Source organism: Callithrix jacchus, chromosome 15 (assembly GCF_049354715.1).
Source record: "Callithrix jacchus isolate 240 chromosome 15, calJac240_pri, whole genome shotgun sequence".
NCBI classification, from domain to species: domain Eukaryota; kingdom Metazoa; phylum Chordata; class Mammalia; order Primates; family Cebidae; genus Callithrix; species Callithrix jacchus.
Window position 1 is genome coordinate 36,217,729 of NC_133516.1, and position 22,819 is coordinate 36,240,547.

At 47.2% G+C, this 22,819-nt stretch overlaps 1 protein-coding gene across 49 annotated transcripts in view; it reads left to right on the top strand.

The window, feature by feature from the left end:
• CACNA1D (calcium voltage-gated channel subunit alpha1 D) overlaps positions 1-22,819 on the top strand; it is a 322,332-nt gene that overhangs the window by 199,486 nt on the left and 100,027 nt on the right. For all 49 annotated transcript variants that reach the window (XR_013527364.1, XM_078351159.1, XM_078351167.1 and 46 more), the window contains one exon: positions 11,431-11,600. Coding sequence is in view for 48 of the 49 variants with exons in the window: in XM_078351159.1 (XP_078207285.1) it covers positions 11,431-11,600 (170 nt within the window). In the remaining variant the exon portion in view is untranslated. The remainder of the gene's footprint in view (positions 1-11,430; positions 11,601-22,819) is intronic.

Genomic DNA, 22,819 nt, shown 5'->3' on the forward strand with positions numbered 1-22,819 from the left:
TGGGAAGAGGAATGAGACAACTTTTGTTGGGGGGGGTTGTTATTTTAGGGGTGTTGTTTACATAGGTGTCAACATTAGCCAAACTGTATATTTCGAATTGTATACGTTCTATTTTTTGTGTTTTGTACTTTAATAAAAGTAATCTTAAAATACCATTAAAATAGAATTAAGAGACCTCTGCTTCTAGTGAAGACAGAGTAACTGAACTAGATTTATCCTCCCACCTGAAACAACTATATATGAAAATATACCATGCTCATCGATTGAAAGACTCAATATTGTTAAGATGTCCATTTTCCTCTATTTTCCTCTATGCATTCAATGTCCCATTTATAAATCTCAATAGCCTTTCTTTTAGAAACCGAAAAGCTTATTCTAATAAACAAAACCAAACAGGGGCAATATCTAAAACAATGGTTTTCAAGACATTGGATATTAGGCAATGAAGGACAGTGATCTCCAAGACATAGGAATGCTTGAAATAAACCCACAGTTGTCCCAGCTTACTGGCTTGAGAGAGCTCCTGGGCCATGGTACACAGAGGAGGATCCCAGGTGGAGCCCTGTGGTCTCCCTGAGTTAAAAGATGAGGTTTATAGTCTGTGGAGAACAAGGTGGCTTGAGTATGCAGGACAGAGTATCAGGGAGGAGTGAATTACACAGGGAACTCAAGAGATAAGCAGAGGGACTCCTAAGTATTCAGCGTACTTTTTAGCACATACGTGAGAGAAAACTACCCAAGACTAAGGAAAAAAGATTTTGAATCTGTTAGAGGTGTTCATCATTCACATGGGTCCAGGAATATTGCCTGTTCCTACCTGCCAGTATTGCCTGTTTTCCATCCAGATTGGAAAAACTCATAATCGGTGGGCCACTGGATTGAGTACCAAAAAGATGATGTCTCAGTCTTGAGCCTTAGACTGAATGATGCTCCGGACTGACCCGACCTAACCATTAAAGCAAGACTTGAAAGGATCCAACAGTTTGATTCAAGGGACTTAATTGTATCCCAGAAGAAAACAAAAGAATATTTCTAGGAACACAAAAATATCTAGCACTGAGCACGGTTTATGCCCGGCATTCAATCAAGATTACCAGGTGTGCAAAGAAGCAGGAAAAGGTGATCCATAGTAAGAAGACTCCGTCAATTGAAACCTACCTAGAACTTACACAGATGTTAAAGTTATCATAAAAGGACAAATGAACAGCCATCATGACTGTTTTCCATATGTTCCAAATGTAGAGACATGGAAGATACAAAAAAATTAAAAAACGAAATTCCTAGGAACAAGTATAATGAGAGATGTATAAGACCTCTTCTATGTCAAAGTTTGCTGAAGGAAATTTTAAAAGACCTCAACAAATTGAAGGATATATGTTCATGGATTGGAAAACTCAATTTGTTGAGATGTCAGAAGACAGTATTAAGAGAAGGTATTTTTCTTTGTAATGAGGGGAAGAGAAGATGAGGCAGATACGAGTTGGGTTTGATAGTGGGAAGCTGAGAGTATTCCTGACTTAATTCCTAATTTCTCTGTAAGAGGAAGCAGAGTTAACTGTGGGAGTTGAGGGGGTAGGTGGCAGTGGTATGTCTGAGGAGAGTGGAAAAGGCTCAGAACAATCATTGCAGAGAATCAAGATAGATGATCAGTAACATTGAGGTCCTATTGGATTTGAGTCTGTTCTGATGTCAGCCACTCCCATTGTGTGACTTTCTATAACCATGCTTGGCTGTTCTTATCCAGACATGGAGAAAGGGAAGCTTTGCACTTTTTGCTAACTGAATAGAAAAGGAGAGGTCTGCTAGCTGTGCATGCATAAAAAGATGGAAGACAGCTGAGGATGTTAGCAAGGATGTTGCTGAGATGACAGATCATTTTATTTAAGGTATATAAAGAGGGAAGGAGAAACCTAAAAAAAATGAAATCAGTGGACTGGACACTTGAGAGAGGTTAGAAATGTGTCTAGTGGGAATAATTGAATAAGTCAGCTGGAATGAGAGAAGGTTGTGGTCAGAGAAATGAAGGCTTGAACTCATAATTTGGCGAGGATAAAGTTTAGTATGACAGTGGGATCGGGTGGCTGAAGCAGCATGGAAGAGATGGTCATTGGAGGAATTGACAAGCTAGGATGAGGGCATCAGGGGCTGTTGGAGACCCCAGGGAGGTTGTAGAATGGGGGATGGAGCAGAAGGTCACAAGCCAGTAGTGGAAATCCTCATTTCCTGAGGCCGGCAGAAGATGCTGAGGAGGAACTGGAGGAGGGCATGTGGCCCACTGGTACCATCCTCAAAGGACAAGGGTTTTTCTTGATTTTTATAGCAGGGTGAGGGAGTATTGCCCTGGACGTGAAGAGGAACAGGAAGGCCTGGAGGTAGGCTGGGTCTGTGAGGACTGCAGGGATCACAAAGTGGCAAGAATGTGGGACCCCTTTGAAGAGGCTGCAGGTGTGGGAGAGCAACCCTGGTGGGGGGCAGGGCAGGAATGAAGTGGGGGAAGGCTGAGTTGGTGACAAGCAAGTTGAGAGGGGTTTCGAAGATGGTACGCTACGCCACACTCTGGGCAGTGTCCAACCCAAGGCAGCAGCACAGATAGCCGAGGCTGGGTGTGGGTGTGCCTTCTGTGGGTGCGGGGCCTCAGCTGGAAGACCCTGGCTTGCTCTGCCTGGAGTGTTATTGTCCATCAGCCCTGGCTTGGGCTGTTGGAAGCTTCAGTCTCCAGAGACTCAGCCTGGAGTGGAGGTCTGCCCAGCTGGGATGAGGCAGTGTTCTGGCCGAGAGCTGTGCTACCCTGGCCTGCGAGGGCTCTGCTGGCCGGGGGGTTACTGGTTTCTCTCGTAGTAGGGGGAGCACAAAGGCAGGGTCAGAGGTCCTGGCTTCCGCGCTGGCTCTGTACTTCCTAGAGGCGTGACTTCTTTGGTCAGTGTACTTCACTCCTCCAAATCAAGGCATTTTCTTCCTAAAATTGGAGTGGCCCATCTCTGACTTTTCTCACAGAGTCATCCTAATAACTAAGGAGGGGAATGGATGGGAAGGGCCTGGATGAGCAGAAGCACCTTTCCAATTGTGTGGGAGCTCCACACTGGCTTGACTGCGGTCTCCTTCTCAGAGGTCATTTCTGTGAGCTGGAAAGGTCGTCTCATTTGCAATCTGGATGTTCACTTGCACTTCCCTCCAGCGCCCCACATCCTCTCAAGACCTGGAGAGGTACTTGGTGCATTAGCCTGATTTCTCTAAGTCTGATTGTCATGAGTTTGGTTTTGGGTTCAGGGATAAAACATTAATCCACTCTGAACCCATCATTCCCTCAAAATTCTGCTTTAAAATAAACCTTGGTTTAAGTTGCCTGCTGGCAGCTTTGGGTCTCTGAGTCCTGGAGACCTTTGATGCATCTGAAGGATTCTAAGTCAGTGGGTGAGAGCACACCACCTTCCCAGAGGTGTGTTGTCCCCAGAGACTCACCTGTCCTTGAATCATAAGCTATTTCTTACAAACAGGCCCACAGACACATGCCAGGAATTCCAGGGCCCAGCGTGGATTCCAGCAGCTGTGCTCTCTCCCACTTCGGCCATCAGTCAGGGATGTTTTAGCACCAAATCTGTGCCTGTCAGTATGCCCTAGGAGCACAGCAGAACATTGGTAGGTCAGAGCCTCCCCCAAGGAAGCTGGGCTCCAGTGGGCGCTGAAGGATGGACAGGAGTCATAAGGATGATAAAGAAAGGAAGTAAGTGGCAAAGAAAGTGGGACCTGGTGCCTCATGCTTGTCAGAGCCAGTGAGTGCAATGGTGAGGCTGCCAGGGTGCTCTGTGTTTGATGAGCGGTAAGCACAGTGGATGTGCAGTTGGCAATACCCACTGAGGGAAGTGAGTTTTTTCTTTCAGCTGTGGGAACTGTCAGAGTGTTTGAAATAAGGTGATGGTTGACAACTGTGCCTGGAAGGTAAAGCTGGCACTTCCCAGAGCATAGTGGAGTTAGAGCCCTGGGGGTGGGGGCTGCAGCAATGGGATTGGGGCTGGTGGGGTCTGCACAGGGGTGCAGAGGTGGAGATGGAAGGGAAGGCATAGATGTGGAAGTTAGTGGTGGCTCGTGCCTCTCGGATAAGGAGAGGTCTCTGGATTTTGATTGTCAAGTCTGGAGATGTGGATTGTATGAGAAAATTTTTGTTTCCTTTTTAAAAAATTTTTCTTACAGAGATAAGGTCTTGCTCTGTCACCCAGGCTGGAGCGCAAAGGTGCCCTCATAGCTCATTGCAGCCTCAAACTTCTGGGCTGAAGTGATCCTTCTACTTCAGCCTCCCAAATAGCTGGGACTACAGGCATATGCCACCATACCCAGCTATTTTTTAAAGTTTTTCTGTAGAAACAGGATCTGTCCGTGTTGCATAGGCTGGTCTTGGATCCCTGGCTCAAGCTATCCTGCCTTGGCTTTCTAAAGCCCTGGGATTACAGGCGTGAGCCACTGCACTGGCCAGAATTTTTTTTTTTTATTATTGCTTATAGTCCTGTGCTTGATTCAGTTTATTTTAATCTTCTCCACTATTTTGATGAGGTAAGTGTTCTTTGCCTCAGTTTATAGGTGAGGAAATCAAGACTCAGGGAGATTTATCAATTTTCTCAAAATGTACACAGCTAGTAAGTAGTTAAGCTAGGAATTAAATCTACACTGACTGTCTCCAGAGTCCAAGCTGCTTTTCTCATCAGTTGGAAGCTCATTCTCTGTCTGGTGAGAGGAAACCCGCTGTGGGACCCTGTCTTCCCAGCCTGGGTATGTGCTCATACATCCTGAGCTGCTCTATTCTCAAAGCTCTATGCTTGGTCGCTTTTTTTTCCCCTCTTCCTGAAATTAATTACCTGAGTGGAACCGTGGGATAGAGGTTTCAGATAAATTGGTTTCTTTTTCCTCTTGAATCTGCTTGTGAACAAGTCTCTTTGGAGCTCAGGTGCTCCTTTTGGGTCCTGCTGCTTGAGGGTGGATCTCCCAATCCCTGAGCCTGCCCCTGGGATGTGGTGCTCTTTGCCTGTTCTCATCAGCCAAGTCTGGGTGCTTCCCACCCACTGCACCTTTCAGTGGGCACTCCCCCTGTGGGGGAAACTCCTCTGTCACTCTTGATGCAGCTCACAGGGTGGATTGCCTCCATGTGGTCTATGAGTGAGATTTGGGCTGAATTTCCTACAGTGACTGCTTTGGGGATATACCAGCAGGGAGTTCAATATCTGCGCCTTCCCTGGGTCCACATTGCTCCTCCACAGTGGGAACCCCTAGCAGCTCTGATCCAGCCATGAGCTCATTCTGGCAGTTGTAACCAGGCCTGTCACACAACAAACTGTATTGACATATGAGTAGCCAATGGCCTGCAGTGGCTCGTGCCTTCACACATGCTCATTTTAGGTGATTCTGCCACCTTCCCAAGCCAGGTTTCACATGCACATCTTATTATTTCTTGAAAAACTGGGATCTGACAAGTCTAGCAGGGTGTGTTTATGAAGTGACTTCTTAAATAGCAGTATTTGAAACCTGTCATGAAGATATGTGATGATATTGGTTTGGCTCATGTGATTAAGTGATCTGTTTCATTCAGAGAGAGTGATGGCAGACAAGAGAGCTCATGGTTTGGAATAATACCTTTTTTTTTTTTTTTTTTTGAGACAGAGTGTTGCTCTTGTTGCCTAGGCTGGAGTGCAATGGCACGATCTCAGCTCACTGCAACCTCTGCCTCCAGGGTTCAAGAGATTCTCCTGCCTCAGCCTCCCGAGCAGCTGGGTTTACAGGCATGCACCACTACACCACGCTAATTTTTGTATTATTAGTAGAGATGGGGTTTCCCCATGTTGGCCAGGCTGGTGTTGAACTGACCTCAAGTGATCTGCCTGCCTTGGCCTCCCAATTGAAGAATCCCTCTTAAAACATATTTAAGTTTTAAGAAGATTGAAACAAAGTCTGTAACTTTTAGCATGCAAACTTCATGGATTCTCATCCTTGGGACAAATTTTCTGCTAGAAGCGTTGGCATGTCTTTGGTAGCCATGGAAACTAACCCTTCAAAGAGAGAGAAGCTCTTCTGTCCTCAGACAAGGAGATACAGTGAAAGGAAGGCATATTTCATGCTCAGATGCCTCAGATACTTTGTGTGTGTGTGTATATATATATAATGTACATATGTGTATGTATTTTAATACTTATACAAGACTTCTGCTTGGTTTTGGTTTTGTTTATTAATGGCACGATGGGTATAGTTTTAGGTGGTGGAAGTTGCATACCGACTGTGGCCAAATACACCCAGCACAAAGCCCAAACTTGCAGTCTTTGATCTGATCATCATTAATGTAAAGCTCATGCTTGTGAAAGCAATTATTTAGGTAATTTTTATCAAGCAACTACTAATGACCAGGTTTGTTATACCAGGAACCAGTATACTAAGATAAAACAGACATAGCCCCTCCTTCACAGAACTTACAGTCTGGTGAGTAAAAGAAAATATTAAATAATTGCAGGACTGTGAAATACATTCTACAAAAGCAGGGTTCTAAGCCGGGGGACTCTGAAGACATTAGAGAAAAGTCCTTATGTCCTAAGCCAGCTGAATAGGATGATATCTGGAAGTGCAGGAGGGGTTATGTGGGGAACTGCATGCACAGTGGCCTGGTGTCGAAAGAGCTACATGCCTTGGGGGAGCTGAGTGAACATTAGGATGGCTAGAATGCAGAGTTCAAGGGGGAAGAGGTCAGAAAGGAGAGATCTGACCTGACCAGACAGATGATGCCTTTGTTCACTCCATCCCTACCCCAGTCTCCTGTTCAGGGTAAGTGCCACATGTAAACAGTTTCTGAGGTGTGGTCTGCGTGGGGTGGCCCAGCTGCTAATTCTGTGTTCTGTTCATGGCAGATAATCTAGTCATTAAAAGCTAGGGAACACCAACTCTGAAAATGATTCATCTTCTCAAAAGATGAAAACTTTTTAAACATCATCAGTCTTTTATGTCAATGAAAGCATCAAGAACACCGGCCAGGCGCAGTGGCTCATGACTGTAATCTCAGCACTTTGGAAGGCCAAGGCGGGTGGATCCCTTGAGGCTAGAAGTTTGAGACTGACCTGGCCAACACAGAGAAGTCTTGTCTCTATTAAAAATACAAAAAGTTCGCTGGATGTGGTGATGCACACCTGTAATTCCAGCTGCTTGGGAGACTGAGGCACAAGAACCACTTGAACCCAAGAGGTGGAGGTCATACCACTGCACTCCAGCCTGGGTGACAGAGCCCAGACCCTGTCCCAAAAATAAAAATAAAAATAGGAATGTGATTGTCAAATGTTTTTCCTTAACATATTTTACTGTGTAAACAAGGGCCCCCCCATTTTCTCATCCCTTTTGCCTACCAGTGGTTCCCATGCATCACTACAAAAAACGAAACTCCTGAAGAGTTCGGCGTTTGTTTGCTGTTCATCCCTCTAACCCTGTCCAAAACTAAGAGCGTATCGTCAGATAGCCATTAGCTACTTGAACTCGTTTTGTCTTCTTCCTTCAGTCTGGTTGTGGTATTCATTTGAATTACAGATTTGTTTCAATTCACTTTCAGCTTAGGAGTATTTTCCCTTCATCTCATCCTTATTGACTTAATTTAAAAAAATTTAAGGTGAAGAACATTAACATGGCTCCCAAGTCAAACTATAGAAAAAGATGTACTTAAGGGTGTCACTGCAACCTTGATTCCTTCTGCCTAATTCATTCCTGCCCCTTGTTTTCTGCTTTTAGATACATCCTAGAGAAATATGTGCATTTTATTTCCCAGTATGAGCAAAGGGTAGTACGCTGTATTTGCCTTTTTTTTTTCCAGGCACTTCTTATTTATCTTTTGGTCAGACACACCATAATCAAAATTCTGGTTTGGAACAAGAAGCCTCCTAGCATATAACAGTTGTTGGATTTTTAATCACTTGCAAAAGTCTGTTGGTTTCTACCAACAGGTTTATTAAATAAGCTTTGTAAAACAATCTCTTAGTAATAGGATTCTTAGAATATGATGAATTCTTATGCAAAGTGGAGTAATTTTGTGTCCATCATCACAAAGTTTGATAGACGGTGACTTGGACTTGAGGTGGGATTTTCAGGATCAGAGGGTCAGTTGTGATGGGAATGGGTATTTCTGAACTGAGCAGACAATGTACAGGATTGGCAGTGAGTTTGCTGGCTCACTGCAGTCACTCTGAGCCTTAGGACCCATGTGTCCTTCTATGTGTCCCCCAATCCTGATGGATTTGTGACAGCTTAGAGCCCACTCACAGCTAGTGCTAATTTTTCTGCCTTTGATATTTGAGAAAGCTCTTCCATGTGCCTTTTAAATGTCTTTCTTATGTCTGGATTCAGCAACTATTCTACATTGGAACTTCATGTTGATACCGCCCTTTATGCTTTTCAAAGCCTCATCTTACTGAATGCTTGCTTAATCCCTGTGAAACAACAGAATGGGTATGGTTGTGTCTGTTTGCAAGTGAGAAAACTGAAGCTCAGAACACAACAGCGGCAGAGCTGGGACTAGAAGCCAAGCCTTCAGACGGAGAGCCCAGAGTGGTGTAGGAGGGCCAAGGCTTTATCTGGGTTTATCACAGGGACTCTGCCTCCCTGCCTGCTTCTTCCATCCTGCCCCGTGGCCAACAGATTTTTACTGCATAAATCTTACCTCTGTTTGGTCATTCAGAACTGTCTAAAATCAGTTCAGAGGGTCTGTATCAGCAGTTTTGTTGTGTGAGCTTTTGTGATAGTGACCATTATTGTGAGTGGGTCATAAACCAGGACTTGGCAGGGTGTTTTAGGAATTTTAGTCAGAGTAGGGTTTTACTTATGCCTGCTTAACTGTGTCCCAGTAGCCAAAAATGTGCAGTAGTGATGCAGCTTGTTAGAAAGGGGATTTTTATATTTGTAATGTTAAAAATGCATAAAATATTATGAAACAAAATTGCAAAGATAGAGTCACCCTGAGAAGCGTAAGGACATTCATTTTATAATAAATGTATAAAATTACATACATTATAAAATGAATGTCCTTACGCTTCTCAGGGTAACTCCTTTACTATCTTCATAATTTTTTCCCAAGAGCTCATATATGTATGGACCCAAAGTAAGAATACCTTGCTTGTATGTAACCATCTGAATTTAGTGTGCTAAGTTCAGAATCAACACATGCAAACAGATTTGTACTAGGATACTTTTTTGGTGAATAATAGAGCTGAAGGTCTACTTTTCTTTATAGTCGTGTAAGAAAACACATTATATAATTCATTTTCCTACAGGCACATGACATTCCAAGCCCTCTTACTGTTGCTCAGGGATGTGATTCTGGATTGTGACTTTTTCAGAGTTCAGAGAGTCATTTGGTGAATTTACCTAGAGCTGAGTTATGTATTTCCCATATGTCAGGAATCCCTGGAGGTCTAGAAACCCCAAACTGTTCTCAGGGTGTGGTGTGTGTGAACAGCAAGACACTGGAGTCCTTATTTTTTTGAGGCAGGACGTGTTCTTTGGGCTGGGAGGTCAGGGCATGTGTCTGGGCTTGATCGACTCCTGCTTACTCTCTAGATCCACAAAGCCTTGCCTCCTTCCTTTTTCACAGGGGGTGCAGTGGAGACCACTCAAGGGCCAAGCACAGGTTCCAGGGAGTCTGAAAAGTGGGGAGATCCTTTTATTTTTTTTTTTCAGATGGAGTCTTGCTCTGTTGCCCAGGCTAGAGTACAGTGGCGCTATCTCAGCTCACTGCAACTTCTGCCTCACTGGGATTCTTTCTAATTGTGGGCAGAGGGTGGCACTTGGTGAGGATTCCAGTTTCTTATCTGAAGTATTAGTGTCACTGGGTGTGCAAGCATCTGTTCAGCCCCTCGACATCCTGGAGTTGAGGGAGGGGTATGAATATGGGGTTCATTTTGTTTTGTTTTGTTTGAGATGGAGCCTTGCTCTGGCATCCAGGCTGGAGTGCAGTGGGTGCATGAACTTGGCTCACTGCAACCTCCACCTCCCAGGTTCAAGCAGTTCTGCCTCAGCCTCCCAAGTAGCTGGGATTACAGGTGCATGTCGTCACACCTGGCTAATTTTTGTATTTTAGTAGAGATGGGTTTTCAGGGTGTTGGCCAAGCTGGTTTCGAACTCCTAACCTCAGGTAGTCTACCTGCCTCAGCCTTCCGAAGTGCTGGGATTACAGGCATGAGCCACCACGCCCAGCCAGGGTTAGCTTTATGAAAGCAGATCACTTCCCCATTCGTCAATTGTGTGGGTTGGGTTACTGAGGTAGGACCCTGAAAGATAGATGCACTGGCTTTGACTTGGAATGAATTCAGGAAGGCAGACGGAAGAAACCTATGTCAGAATCTCAGGATCTGTGTTCAGAAACTGCATTGCTGTCACCTCACCTGCTTTCTTAGCAGCTTTTTAAGTGTACTTACTAAATCTCTAACGCTTATATCTTGGCTCCTGTAACAACTCACGGTTAGAGATGCAGATGGTTCCTCGTATATAAAAACAGGATAATCATCCACCTGACTCTCAGTCTTGCCTGAGTGAGTGTGGGGTTTGTATATATGCATAGATAGAGGCTTGCACACATGGTGGAAGGTAGCATAAACAGCCTACAGTTGGGAACATTTACCTGTCTGCCAGAGCCTTTCCAGGGCAGGTGTTTCCACAAATGGGCAGCAAATCAAATGCCTCTTCCCCTCCTGCAGGGAAGACTTTTGGGGGAAGACCATGGCAAGTAGGAAGGGTTAAGAAAAATGGTAATGCTTCATCAGTGCTTGAGTTCCCATCTGGGAAGGGAGAACTGGGTTGTGGAGAGGGTGGGGACTGCCTTGACTCTGTCCACTGCTCTGGCCCAAACCTGCAGGTGATGGGTAGAGAAGCCTAGTGTGGGCACCAGCAAGGACTGCTGTTCCCTCAGAGCCCTTGGTTTGGACGAAAGGGGCAGCACACAATATTGATGCAAAGTGTTGCCCAAAAGCATTGAAGAAGCCCTAAACCTGGTACCCTTTGACCACAGCTTGGCCCATTTGGGTCCCTCTTCTTTGAGGTGTGATGCTAGGTATCTGAGGAGGCTCTGGGGCAGGTGGGGTGTCTCTGAGTTCAGGCCCCTGGTTGGGGGTGTCAGAGGCCCAACATGACAGCACATGGTGTTTTGGGCCCAGGCCCCTTGGCATAGCTGTCATCTGAGGGGAGTTCATTTTCTAAGAAGTGATGCATGTGTGTTGATGTGGGCTCTGCGACTCTGACCCCCACAGTCTTGCTTGGGAAGACACTGTCTTCTGTCCTGTCCACGTGTGTGGCTCCATTGCTGTGCTCATGTGGCTGTACTCAGTGCTGTGCATCCTGCCACAAGACTATTGTGCAGCAGGGCAGTGGCTCAGGAGGCAGGTCCCCAAGGATGCCCTGACATATTCTTGTCGTCTTTGCCTCCTTCAGAGAATTCTCAAAGGAAAGAGAGAAAGCAAAAGCACGGGGAGATTTCCAGAAGCTCCGGGAGAAACAGCAGCTGGAGGAGGATCTAAAGGGCTACTTGGATTGGATCACCCAAGCTGAGGACATTGATCCCGAGAACGAGGAAGAAGGAGGAGAGGAAGGCAAACGAAACAGTATGTAGAGCCCTTCCTGCCCCTGGCTAGACAGACTCAGTGTCAGGCGCAGACGCCTGGCAGCAGGCCTTGCTCGACTCTGACCCAGGCTGTGAGCGGGACGGCCTTCTCCCAGCCATCTGGTCCCTTCTGCCTGCACACATCACATCACAGAGAGAACAGGCGCACTGGCGCTGACTCTGGATTTCTGCCTGAGGTTTGGGGTTTAGAGTCGTATTTGGTAAGATGGCTTTACAGCCAGGGAGGGTCAGAGGGGCCCACCATTGTTCTGGGGTATTCAGTAAGTGCATTTCCATGTGGGCACGGGGGTGATGAGACATGTATTTTTGCACCACAGGAGAGGAAGCTGTGGTTTCCCTCACCTCAATGTGAGCAGTGTTATTGGGCAAGAATTTGAAGGGCAGGGTTACTCTCGACTCTCACTCTTAGGCCACCTGATACGGCTCCTACCTGTGCTATTCATGTGAAGCCATATGCTTAGCCCATCAGGGGCTGGGGGGAAACCGGCTCACTGTTCTAGGCAGGTGTTAAGGGGCATGTGAATCAGAGATGGCTGCTTTGCAGCCCACCCACCGACACCCCACACTGTGACACGAGGCACTCGAGAGCACTTTCTGCAGGAGGCAAGGCCTGAGAACTCAGTCAATCACTGAAATTAATTGTCATTGTCAACTACAGCGTCTCATTCACCACATACTTTCCCCACAGATGTGCTTTTATTCTCTCTGGGGCCCTCTATGCCTCAGGTCAGAGTGGAAATTGGAATCCAGCGGAGCATTTGACTAAGATGTCTGTGACTTGCTTCAAATCTGGAAGCACTGAATAGGAAGAACCGAGAACGTAGGTCAAGGGCACATAGCCATTGAGAGGCTTGGTGGACCTGAGGCCGGCCCTACGCTGTAGGGGATGGCTGAGCAGGTCCCTGCTTGAGCAGAGGGCCTTGAATGTTGTACTCTCAGCAAGGCCTGTTGCTGGGTCCAGGGCAAACCCGGAGCTGGAGAGGATGTGGAGTGCAGTGCTATCTCCTAGGGAGTGGCAGGTCTGCTCACACGAAATACAGCACCAGGGAGCAGAGCTGCAGGGCACATGGGGCTGGCGCGGGCTGCGCTGAGGGAGCCGAGGAGGAATCGAGTACAGGGCTTGGGGGAGCATTTGGCCCCGGCCCTGAAGGATGCATGGATCGTAGGTGTGATCGTTCAGTGTCGCCTGCGATGTGACACTGGGGACTCGCATGAGAGAGGTGTGGAGGTGGGCAAAGGCCAGGTTTCAGGGAGGAAGCAGTGGGCCCTTTGGCTGGAGCACAGCCAGTATGAAGGTCGGGGTGAGCTGCGATAGGAAGGGCAGGTGAGGTGCAACTGTGCATCCTCTGGGTGTTGTGGAGTGTGAAAGGTGGGGCTGAGAGACCCCTGCTGGAGGGGCTTCTTGGCTCTCTGTCATGGCCCTTACCTTTCTTCAAACCTGGGCTCTTTACCTCCATGGGGAGGGAGTGTTCTGCGATCTCAGATGCGGCAGCTGGTGCAAACCTGTGTGCTGACTGGGAGCAAGCAGGGTCAGGCCCTGCTTCTCTCCCTCCCTGCTTCTTGCTAGGCTCAGGAAGGGACCAGGGCTTCAGCACCTGAGGATCAGAAGACTGAGGGAGAGTTTCTAGAGCTGTTTGCTGAAGGCAAGTTCAGAGTTTATAAATAGACATTCATTTGAGTCTCAGACTCGGCGATGTGCCTGTGAAGTGATTGGATGTCAGAGTGTCTGCCTGTCCTCTGCACAGCTCTCCCCTCGGCAGTCGAGCCGACCTGAACCCCGTGGCCTTCGCAGAGTTTCTGCTCCTGTGGTATTGCTGACAACAGGCCACATAGGTGCAGCTTGGAGATGTCTGCCCAGCTCTTTTCCCCTTCACTTGCAAACTATAACTCAGATGCTGACCTGCCTCGGAGGTCCACTGGCCACCTGCCTCATCTCTCCTAAACCCAACGTGTTATTTGTAAATGGGAGGAAGTATGGCCACTTTTCCTCAGCAGAGCACCTTTCTTTGCTAGTTTAGCTGTGTCCTGCAGGGAGCTGAGTGAGGCCTTCTTACAGGCCAGTGGGCTTCCCCGTTTATTTCTCCTCCTCTAGAAATAGACAAGGATTTGTGTTCTCGTGTTGCTAGCATCAGTCATGGTAGAGTTGTTTATAGGGCCTATAATTTGAGGATTAAGGGTTTTCATTGGATTTAAGGTGATATCCTGAGGGTTAACCATTTTATCTCAGCCCAACATTTCCTAAGACCTGCCATTGTAAAGAACCCGATGATGACAGAAATCACTGTCTCTGCCTTTCAGAGAACTTTCCATGAGGGGAAGATGGAGGAGGAGCGGCTTAATGTGAGACAGAATGGAGAAGCTGGTCCCGTCGTTAAGGCCCAGCACTCTGCTGTGTGATCCCGGGAGGTGCTGGCTGGGGGGAGTGGGCGGCTGGGGCAATGTGAGGAAGGCTCTGTGGGAGGAGCAGTCCTGGGAGTCAGAGGGTGGGCATGGGAGCTTTCGTGGGAGCTTTTTGAAGCTGGGGAAATGGCACGAACAAGGTGTGCAAAGTGACAAATGTTCAGGGCCCTTAAATGCATTGCTTAGTAAACCAGGAAAGAAACAGCACCCCTTTAAACGCCTTGTAGATCTTCAGAATTCCCTCCCACTGGGGCTCCCAAGCCCATAGAGCTGCACTGTGTCTTTAGAACATCAGCAGTATTGTTTCTGCTATGCACAGTGATGTGTGACTCAAAATGATTAATTAGCTTTACGTTTGATCCAGAATAGCAAATATTTCTGTGGTGCCTCCTTGTCCTTTATGAAGCTCATTCTACCAGGTGCTGGAGTTTCCTGTGGACTGAGGCACACAGTACTTCCTGAGTCGTCAGATTTCCAGAGCCTTGATGATGAGGGTTTTAAATAAAGACAGAAATCTTAGGCTGTGGGAGCCATGACGGGATTTCACTGACTTGAGAGCCCCAAATCTCCTCCTCTGAGGAGGAGGGAACCTCTCCGATCATAGACCTCAGCAGCCCAGACCCTCTGGAGAAGCCAGTGCTGTTGAGGTTTCCCTGGGGCCTCCCATGGCTGCCAGCCATTTTCTTCCTGTCACAGTCAGAAAACCACATGAGGAGAGGGTTTCAGTGAGGCCCAAAGGTTCTCCTCACCAAATAATCAGTCCTGGATTCACCACGTGCACATGCCAGGCTTGGGGCCGTCTTTGTGCGTCTGCTTAGCAGGCGGTAGAAGTGTGGGTGGTGTCAGTGTTGTGGTGTTGGCATCCTCCCTGGGGATGTGAGATCACCCCGCCTGCCTTTCCCTCCACCCCTGCTCCTGTATTACCTCTGGGGAGGAGGACGGTGCAGGGCCCGGGCTCCTGACTTGGTCCATAGTGGCTAAGGATGCTGATTCAACTGATAGCCTTTTCAACTGGGTCCTGGGCGTGAGTTGAGCAGTTTCCTCCCAGACCTTGAGGATTGAAGTGACATTGTGAGAAGAAGCACTTCCTGATAGCGGAGCCTTAGCCTAGATGAGCAGAGGTGGGAGTAGGAAGTCATTAATAACAGCAGATGCCTATGAGCTCACGGGAGGCAAAGGATTAGGCTGGAGGGTGTCATGAGGCCCCTTCTCTGGATGTGGCTACAGTTGAGTTTTGTGACTTGGAATTTGTACTTCAGTGTTAGGCAAATCGCTCAACCTCTCTAAGCCCCATTTTCCTTGTCTACAAGAAGAGGATAAAGATGCGTCTTTCCGTGAGGCTGTTGTGACAACTGAATGTTCCGTGACTCGCAGAAATTGTCATAGTTGTAGTACTTGCTGCTGTTGTCTTCATCAGATGCTGATAAAACTTGACCTCAACAGAGTTTTTGGGGTTTAAATTTAGGGGTACAAGTACAGTTCTGTGACATGGATGTATTACATAGCGGTAAAGCCTGGGCTTTGAGCGTAACCATCACCCGAAGAGCGCACATTGTACCCAGTAAGTAATTTCTCATCCTGCACCCCTCGTCCACCCTCCCACCCTTCTGTGTCTTCAGTGCCTGTTATTCCATCCACACCTACATCCATGTGTACACATTATTTAACTTCTGCTTATCAGTGAGAACATGCAGTATTAGACTTTCCTAAGGTCTACTAGACCTCTAACCAGCCTGAGTGGGGCCTCCCTCTTAGGACCATTGCCCTGTTCTCTTCTGTCCAGAAACTATAAAGTTCTGAAGCATTGATGGAAAACAAATCTGTTAACTAGGTCACTTTCGAGATAGGGCAGCACAGCTTTCTGGCTCTTGAAGTCCATTTCTAGTTTGGCGGTGCTTGCTGTCAGAGAACAGATGTCAAATCAAGTACTTGGAGATGCGCTCACATTATCTTTTCTCTCTGATCTGCTAAATGTCACTGCCTTCATCTGTGATGCCCAGCGCTGGCTCTACATTATAATCACCTGGGGAGCTTGGATGCTTCTTGATGCCATACTCCACCCTCTAAGACTCTTGATTAATTTTAGGGTGGGAGCCAGGGGTGGCTCTTTTTCATTAAAATTCCCTGGGGATTCTAACATGAAGCTAGGGTTAGGATCTCCTGAGTCCAGGATGCTATCAGTGGCTGAATATCACACTGTTCCAGGCATTCACTTTAAGAAAAGGAGACGTAAACTGAGCTGCCTAGTGACTGGTGACAGGTAGCTCCAGCTTTGTGCATTCATAGAATATTTAAAATGCCAATTTCATAAATTTGCTATTGGAAAGTTGGTGTTACACAATTAACTGAATGGACAAAATTCCCTTTGAAGTGAGTTCCTGAGCATTTGGTAAAATTTCAAGGATAATTTATTTAACTTTTTGCTGAGCTTCAAGTTTCTTAAGAAACCCTGCCAAATCTCAAAGTGATTTTTTTAGACGTATGCAGCTGCTTCTGAGTTAACAATGGAGTTTTGCTAGGACCATTAAAATCTGGAAGCCTAAAATTCTATTTTAAACTCTCCTCATTGTCAGTGATTAGTCTTTAAAAAAAAAAAAAAGCATTAAAAATAATGAAATCATTTTAAAGGGCACTCATTCTAAAATTCTGGCCAGAAAAGCAGGGCAGTTTTATCGTGGGAACTATTAATGATTAATAATTCCTCTAAGTAAAGATATTTGATGCCCAAAGAAAGGGAGGGGCATACCTCAAGCTTCGTCTCCGACCACAAGGACAGCCCCTCTGTCTTCTGCTTCCTCAGTGGTCCTGGAGAGTGTGGGCACTGGCCCTGCCTGCCTCCCCGGGGACTCACCCACCCCAGGGCTTGGCGGAGCAGGTTGCCCTAGCTGCTTCCCTTTTGCACGTGCCACCTAGGTGCCTCTTACTGCAATGTTTGCTTTGGGGGTGGACAGAAAACCAGTATGGCATAGCTGTTTGCAAGCATAAGGCATAGTAATTTGCTGGTCCTGTTTTGAAAGACTGTGGTTTTGAAATTTTGATTTATAAAACTGCTTTCATCACCATTGAACTACCTCAAGGTGCAAGTGCAAAATGGAAAATATTCAACTAAAAGCTGTAAAGCAAACAGCAGCAGTTAGAGTAGCATACGGTAAATATGCATCCAGCTCAAGCGCCCTCACTGGAGAGGCAGCTGGCAGTGCTTTCACTGGAAGTGGGAGGCTGACTCAGGGTCTGGCCCCAGGGTCAGCGGCTACACACTCTCTCCACTGGGGTGGCACTGGGAGTAGTTGTCTGGCCAGGCAGACTCTCTCCACAGGGTGATAGAAAGCAGTAGTAATTTCTAAAGGTGCCTGCATGTCTGGCCATCACCTTCAGCCTCCTAAGAGCTGATGGGAGCTGGACTCAGGGACTGTTGCCCCACAGTGGAGATGAGGAGTGGGTACTCCAGCCAGGTTTGCAGTCTCAAATCAGAGTTGTTTTATTTGTTTTTAATACATTTTAATGATGGAAGTAATATTTGCCTACATAAAGAATTCATGTAATTTCAAAGTACATAAAGTAGAGAAAATTCTCTTTTCCTTCTCCTTAAAAGGGAGGCAGCCTTAGCAGTTTGGGGCCTCTACTCCCACACCTCACTGCGCATGATACATGGCACAGACAGCACGCAGATAGCTTCCACCCTAAGATGCCCAGCACAGGTATTTTTCACTGAACTGTGTACCAGAGACATTTCCCATGTTTTTAAAGCCAAATGTTGGCTCTTTTCAATAAATTCCCATTATAAAAACTGCTGCAACGGGCTGTACACTCTACAGCACGTGGATCTCTACTTCAGAGAGGTCTGTCCACTGCAAGACCCTGAGCTCCATGGGGCAGCAGGAATAGGGTCTGTTTCTGCCCTATGTTGTGTGGCTTCACCCAGCATAGGATCTGTCCCTTCTTGAATGAAATAACATAGAGTCATAATAACTAGCATTTGGCAGGTGCTTTCTGTGTGTGAGACACTGTTCCAAGGGCTGTGAGTGATACATTCATTCTTTTTCACACAACTCTGTGAGACAGGAATGTGACAGGTGGGGAAACTAAAGCACAAAGCAGTTCAGTATCTTCGCAAGGCCATGCGACCTACGTGGCAAAGCTGAGATTTGAACCCAAGCTCTGCCACAGTCTGCATGCTAACCATTAACCTCTACAAATGCATGCCCCCATGTCTACATGCTCGTGTTTACATTTTTGTAGAGGATACAAGAAAGGATGCACATTTAGGAACGTGAGTATTCTGCCCACCCACAGTGTGTACAGGTGTCTGTGCCCCCATACCCTTGCCTACTCAGCATTCCTGCTGCTGCCCCACCCGCCCTCACACAACCCTTCCCTAGAGCATGGGATCACTACTCTAAAGACCAGCCAGCTTGGAGTGATCATGGAATCACGGGGCTGCAAGGGGTTAGAGATTCTAGAGTCATTTTTCTTGTGGCCTGGTGATCATGGGAGAGTTGTAGTGAGAACAGTAGTGGTGGCTGATCATGCCTTGCCAAAGCTGAGCACGTTGCATTTATTACTGTCTCTACCATTCGCCTCTTACAACAGCCTTACGCAGTACAGGTCCAACTATTCTTGATGTCTTATAGGTGAGGGGGAAACTAAGGCTTTGCAGTATCAGGTAACCTGTCCACAGTCATCCCACCTGGAAGTGGCAGGGCTGGGATTAGACCTGGCCTATCAGAGTCCAGAGCCCACCTTTTGAACTCCCACCTGTCCCTCCCCATATGGGAATGTGTTTGGAAACACACAGCCAGTCAGTACCCAGGGTTCCTGACTCCCCCTAAAGTGCCCTTTCCTTAACACCCTTCTTAGATGGGAAGCCAAACACTCAAAACCTTTATCTAGCATGGGTTAGCTGGCTGGTTGATTTAGGACAGGTTCTTGAAGACAGGTGTTTTGTGTAATAACGGTGGAAAGGGCACTTCCTCTCCACTGTTGCGATCCTGAGCTGGATTCCTAGCAGGAGGAGGACTGGGTCAGGCGGGTGTCCATTGCGTGAGGCCGCCTGGCTGGTGGGGTTGGCCACGCTGGACCCTGGTTTGGCTGCTGTTGCTGCCCTCTGCTGCTTCATAATGAAATTGCCTGTGTTCAATCTGAAGGGGTCACAGTGGCTGACTTGCTTAAAGAGGATAAGAAGAAAAAGAAGTTTTGCTGTTGTCGCCAACGCAGGGCTAAAGATCATGGTAAATGACTGACACTGAACCTTTTCTTTCCACCTCTCTGATACCTTTTCCTTGCACATAGGCATTGTGTGAAATGCATGTGCCGTGTGGTGTGTTCAGAAGATGCCTATATTTTAATTGCGTGATTTCTTTGCAACTTGGTGATGTTGCTTTCTTCTTGTCTTTTTCCAAAGTATGTGCCCTTACCAAGAAAGCATTGCAGTTTTCTTTTTTGTTTGAACTGTACCTTATAAAGAAGCAGCTGAACCAACTCAAAAAATTTACTTGATTCAGCATGAATATTCTTGGACTGGAAGATAGACTTTTAAAATACTTTTCCCCAAATGATGTTTTTAAATTTAATCTGTTTAGAAATTCCAATAATGTTATTTATTTGTTTCCTCCAGACTACATGTTTCACTTTGCTTCTCTGTCTCCTAGTCTCTGGCTACATAGCCCAGGACTGGGCCAACGCTGGTAGTGGCAGCTTTAAGAATGAAATTAGCTGGATGTGGTGGCTCACACCTGTAATTTCAGCACTTTGGGAGGCCGAGGCGGGAAGATCACTTGGAGCCAGAAGTTTGAGACTAGCCTGGGCAACAAACTGAGACCCTTTCTCTAAAAAAAAAAAGTTGTTAAAAAAAAAAAAAAATCAAGTGTGGTGGTGCATACCTACAGTCCCCAGCTACTCGGGAGGCTGAGGCAGGAGGATTGTATAAGTCCAGGAGTTCGAGGCTACAGTCAGTTATATTGTACCATTCCACTCCAGCCTGGGTAACAGAGTGAGATCTCTGTCTCTTAAAAAATAAAAATAAATAAAGATAGGCTTCAGGGATGCAAAGATTTGGGGTCACTTGCCCTTGAAATTGAGAGTGGGCTCCAGTGGGAAAGTGACATTTCCAGCTATGTCCTACAATCATGCTAAACATGCTCTTCCTCAGAATCCCTGGAGTAGCTGTCAGGCCCATCCCCAGGCAGGCAGTTAGGTGAGCAGCTGGCTCGCTGCCTTGCTCTGCCCAAGTCATGGCAGTGGTTCGACAGCAGCACAGTCAACCTATCTCCACACCAGGATCAGCCCTGGTCACCTGAGAATGGTGGATGTCTGTTGAAGATTCAGACTGCAGGGACGTGAAGTCAGCCACTAAGGGAACAGAGGGAACACACAGTACTGATTTCTTTGAAGTGGCTTCTACCCCCGTGGGAATGCTGAGCTCAGTGGTTATGGGACATAGAAGGGAACAACCCATGGATATCTGAAAGGGGTTATGTTAGAGTCTAGGTCTCATCAGAAGGCCTAAAAGTGAAAAGGGATTAAGAGACAATTAGATATAAGCCCTTGTCATTCAGCATGTTGTGGCCCCCAGAGGAGGTGGAAGAGGAGGCGGAACTTGCCTGAGATTGGACAGTTAGTTAGGGGCAGAGTTGGAGCTGCCTTTTTTAGCTGTAGTGTTCACAGAAGGTTTATGAACAGGAGCCTGGGCTTGATGCAGTGCCTGAAAGTGTTAGCAAGAAGAATGGCCTTCAGCTAAGCAGGAAATAGTGTCATGGACATAAGAAAAAAAAGTCTTTAAAGACTGACGTAGAGATATAGCTCTGGAGGGGTTACCAAAAGGAGATGAATGATTGTCCCCAAAACAGAAAACACCCCACCATAGGTCTCCCTTCCTGAATGCAGGCTTGGGCCTTGTGATTCTCTAAGATTCTCATGACTTCTCCATTGTCTTTCTGAGATCTGCAGGGAGAGGAAGCAGGCTGACATATTTAAGGTACTTTATTTTGAGTGGGAATGGTTTTTTATTGACTGAAATACCTGGGGACTCAGGAAGGACCCCTGACCCTGCTGGTGCCAGGTGGGGCAGGAGCCCTCGGGTGGATGCTGGGCTGCCCCTGTCCCTGGACACGCAGAGATAGTTAATTGTCTGGGCATAATTCTTGCTTGACATGTGGAAACCTTGGTCTGGCCTTGACCCACATTCTCCACGAAGAGCCTGGCTCCTTTACAGCAGTGAGAGGCTGTTACCCTGGGTTGGCCTAATGTGTCACTACTAGCATGTGCATGTGCCTCCAGGGGGTGTGTGGGCTTCTTTTGGATTTGGCAGGCCTGTACATCATGGTACTGCTTATGTTTGTCATGAAAATAAGATGAAAACATGAGATCTGGGTGTCAGGTACCCTGTCCCCTAGGACGGCAGCCACAACTCAGCTGCTTCTCAGTCGTTCAGCCTCAGCCCCTACCCCTTCCTTTCAAAAGAGTGAGAAGCTTTAGGCTGCTTGGAGGTGGAAGGAAATGCTAAAAGAAATGTCTGAATGTGCAAGAAAGCCTGTCGTGTGGAGAACAGAGGGGTAAGACATCTGTGAATGAGGCTGGCAATGGGGCAGGGTCTAGAAGGAGACTGGGGGGCTCTGGGCTCAGGTTGATGTGTGGCAAGCCTTCCCTTTGGGGGGCTGTGACTGGAGGACTAGGGCTCTACTGTAATGCCCTGAGGCCCTTGGGGAGCTACTGCTTCCTGTGCTGCGCCCCATTCGCTGGGACATTCTGCATGCCAGGAATTTGGACTCAGTTCTCCCAGGCAGGACCCTGGCTGGACCCCTGGCTCCCCTCCTGATGGTGGTGGCCAGGGGCTCACAGTACTTCTTGTGCCCTTCCCTCCTTGCAGAGCTGGGGAAGTGGAAGGGAAACCCCCGGTTGCTGGTAGTAAAACCAGTCAGCATGTGGGCGTTTCTGCCTTCCTGCAGTTATAGCAGGTCAGAAGTAAACGGATCTTAGAGATGATACTGTCCTACAGCTCATCTTACAGATGGGGTAACCAAGTGCAGGGAAAAAGAGGCGCTTGTCCCCTTGTCACCTGATGATAAGAACCAGACTTTCCTAGCATTTCTTCCATCGTTTTTGACCTCATCAGCCTCCGTCACTGAAGGTCGGTCTGAGATTTTGCTACACCTGTTAATGGTGAACATAATTTTGAGGCTGCCTGCTTAGACCCACACATAGACTCATTCACTCTGTGTGTGTGTGTGTGTGTGTGTGTGTGTGTGTATGAGATTTGCCTCCAGATTCACAAGCCCGACACATTTGGTTGAGATTAATGTTGTCCTTCAACATGAGAGTAGATGGATACATTTCTATACCTTGGTGAAAATGCTAGTTGTGCTGGCCTGAGAAGCAGCGTATTTCCCTCATTTACTGTGTGTGTGGCATTGCACATGATGGCATCCAGGCCCAGTACAAGATCTTAAAGAGAAGCCCCATGACCCACATCCACAGACAGTGCTCCGAGTAGGGGCCTGGCCCAGTTGCCCATGCTGCAAAGGCCTTGGAAACTTAAGTCTGAGATGTGCAGGGTTGCTGCCTGCCACCATCCCCTCACCCCCAGTGGCACCCAGCGCCACATCTCAATGCACCACACTCTAAGCCTAAGGATCTGCCCTGGAGCACTTCCCAGAGACCCCAATACCTGGAATAGATTGTAAAATGTAGGTCTTGAGCTTCCCCGGATTTTCAGCAGGCAAATTGCAGTGCCAGCATCCCATCACAGGTCACAGGCTTTCCTAATGCTTGGCTTTTCCCAGATTCACTGAAATAGTTTTTACA